The 2,271-nt window shown below is 41.6% G+C and overlaps 1 protein-coding gene across 1 annotated transcript in view; it reads right to left on the minus strand.

The window, feature by feature from the left end:
• Positions 1-1,922, minus strand: part of DNAJC19 (DnaJ (Hsp40) homolog, subfamily C, member 19) — a 5,228-nt gene extending 3,306 nt beyond the window's left edge. Inside the window, exons 1-4 of the mRNA XM_009321716.1 lie at positions 1,874-1,922; positions 1,521-1,594; positions 1,086-1,162; positions 52-122 (exon numbers count right to left, since the gene is read on the minus strand). Coding sequence (XP_009319991.1) covers positions 52-122; positions 1,086-1,162; positions 1,521-1,594; positions 1,874-1,916 — 265 coding nt within the window. The 5' untranslated portion in view covers positions 1,917-1,922. The remainder of the gene's footprint in view (positions 1-51; positions 123-1,085; positions 1,163-1,520; positions 1,595-1,873) is intronic.
• Between the last annotated feature and the right edge of the window lie 349 nt (positions 1,923-2,271).

The raw sequence follows: 2,271 nt of genomic DNA on the forward strand, positions 1-2,271 counted from the left end.
AGCTCTGTTAAAAGCATGTATTAATTAATCAATGTGACTTCATTTACTTACCTTTATCTGGATGATTCAGAAGCATGATCCGTCTATGGGCTTCTCGAATTTTACTTCTGTTGGCTGTAGGGCTTTAAAAGAGAGAGAAAAACTGACTTAAGAGAACCTCATAAAATGCCCCAGATCTTTAGAACAAGCAAGCACTCTGTCTTATCCATAAGCTCTTTGGCTTACATGTATGTTTTTCTTTTCCTATCACTGATAGGAAAAGAAAGTAATGTAAAAGAAAGCATGTAAGTCCTGGAGAGGGTTTCTAAGGTTTTTCCAAAATACTGTATCCTGAAGAAGACAAGCTATAGCAGCCTAACATGGTGGGGGACATTCACATGGTTGAAAACAGAACTATGTTGTAACATTTTTACTGGGACAACTTCCTAAAGTCTGGGGGAAAAAAATAAAATTTGCTCTCGATTTATTTAAAAAAGCCAAACAACAACCTGTCTGTATACAAAATTCACAGTTGGAAGTTGCCTTCAAACAGAAATGGTTCCTATTCTGTATCTTACTAGATAAATCTGTGTATTTGGTCTTAAGTCTCTTTAAGTTTTGGCAGGGACAGTCACCATACTCATATCTAACATTTTCTAGAAGTGATGAATTTACTCTACATCCAAGAATTGGGTTTGCAGCACCTTCACACTGCATCTATCTGAAATTCACCAGCAGTGACAGGAACCACAAGCAAACGGCACAACCGTGTTCCCCATACCGCGTAAACCCCAAAGCTTCTTGAAAATGGTATATTTACCTGGACCTGTACGTGGCTTTTGAATGTGCTAGGGATTTGCAGACGCATGAAAGTCCAGCTAGAGTTAGCTTTAAGCAAGCTAACATGCAGCAAAGAATTCCAAATAAGTACAGAAAATCCTGAAAGGCTGCTTCCTACTTCCTGACTTGGCAGTGGCATTCCCAGGGGAAGCTGGGCATAGGACAGTCTTAAGCACTGAGAATTATGTCCTTTACAAACCAGGCCAGCAACTAGGCAACACCGTAGCCTCCTTTTTACCTTTCATTTCTAATAAATTTCCTTTTACCTCACTCCTAGTATTAAAGCTGCTTCTCGTTTAGTCATTTTGGGTTCAAATCCACCTCTGTAATAACCACTGAAGGCCTGAAAGAGAAAACGTGTTAGTTTAAAAAAACACTAATTTTTATCAGTTAAAACAACTATTGCTTTAGTAGCTGCTAAGCTTTTAGTCTGTAAGAATACTGCAAAGCTTCTTTTGCGCTTGCAATAAGAAATTCAGTTGAAGTAGAGTATCACTATTTAAATAAGTACTTAAACTTGCCAAAACAAGTTCTCTATTAGTCAACCACCACCAGAATCGCCGAGATTGTTATTACTGACAAAGTTATGCTTAGTATTAGAAGAAAATACAGCAATGCTTATACAGAGACAACAGCCTGTAGTTATTTTACCAAGTAAACTTTTAAATAAAAAAAATGCTACTAATAAAACAAAAGCTTACAGGTTTTGGTAGATTCTGAAGTGCTTGTTTTACTTGTGGCTCCATTTGCTTCACAGCTTTTAGTGCATAGCGACCTTAAAAGAAATCAGTGTTGAACAAGACCAAGTATAAAGTTTCATAAAGATTCAGCAGTTCAGTGCAACTGGTAACTTGTGGATTAGAAAGTGGAATAAACATTTTGGGGACATAACAAAGTAAGAACTTTGATCTTTTGTTTAATTACAGCCATGTTTCTCGATACAGGCTCTCCCAAAAGTGTCCTGTATCAGCTATTAAACTACCTTAAAATTCATCAGTACTGAGGCGGGCAATGGCAAGTACAACTGGTCAGTGTCCTCCCACCACCTACAAACCTGCAAATCCAGCTGCCGCTATAGTCAGGCCAACCGCCACCATTGTACTGGCCTACACAGGGAAAACAGAAAGTATTTGTTTACCAAAAGAAAACAAAAAAAGCCCACCGGCAATCTCTACAGCGGGTCGGACTAGTATATACGTTGAAAACAACATGACTAAGGGAAAAGCGGTCATAACACGATTTACTTCGGCTACGCCGCTCTAAGCGACCGCAGGGGCACAGCGAAAGCAGCGCAGCTGCTGCCGGCAGCGGGGCTGGGGGTCAGGCGTGCCCGGGAGGGGCGGGAACCCCCCAGCTCGGGGGGACGAGGGAAACCCAGCCCGGCTGCATCGTCCCGCTCGGCGGCCCCGCTTTAACCCCGGAGGCACCGGCGCCGCGGCAGGAGACAACGGG

Source organism: Pygoscelis adeliae, unplaced genomic scaffold (assembly GCF_000699105.1).
Source record: "Pygoscelis adeliae isolate BGI_AS28 unplaced genomic scaffold, ASM69910v1 Scaffold223, whole genome shotgun sequence".
Lineage (NCBI taxonomy): Eukaryota > Metazoa > Chordata > Aves > Sphenisciformes > Spheniscidae > Pygoscelis > Pygoscelis adeliae.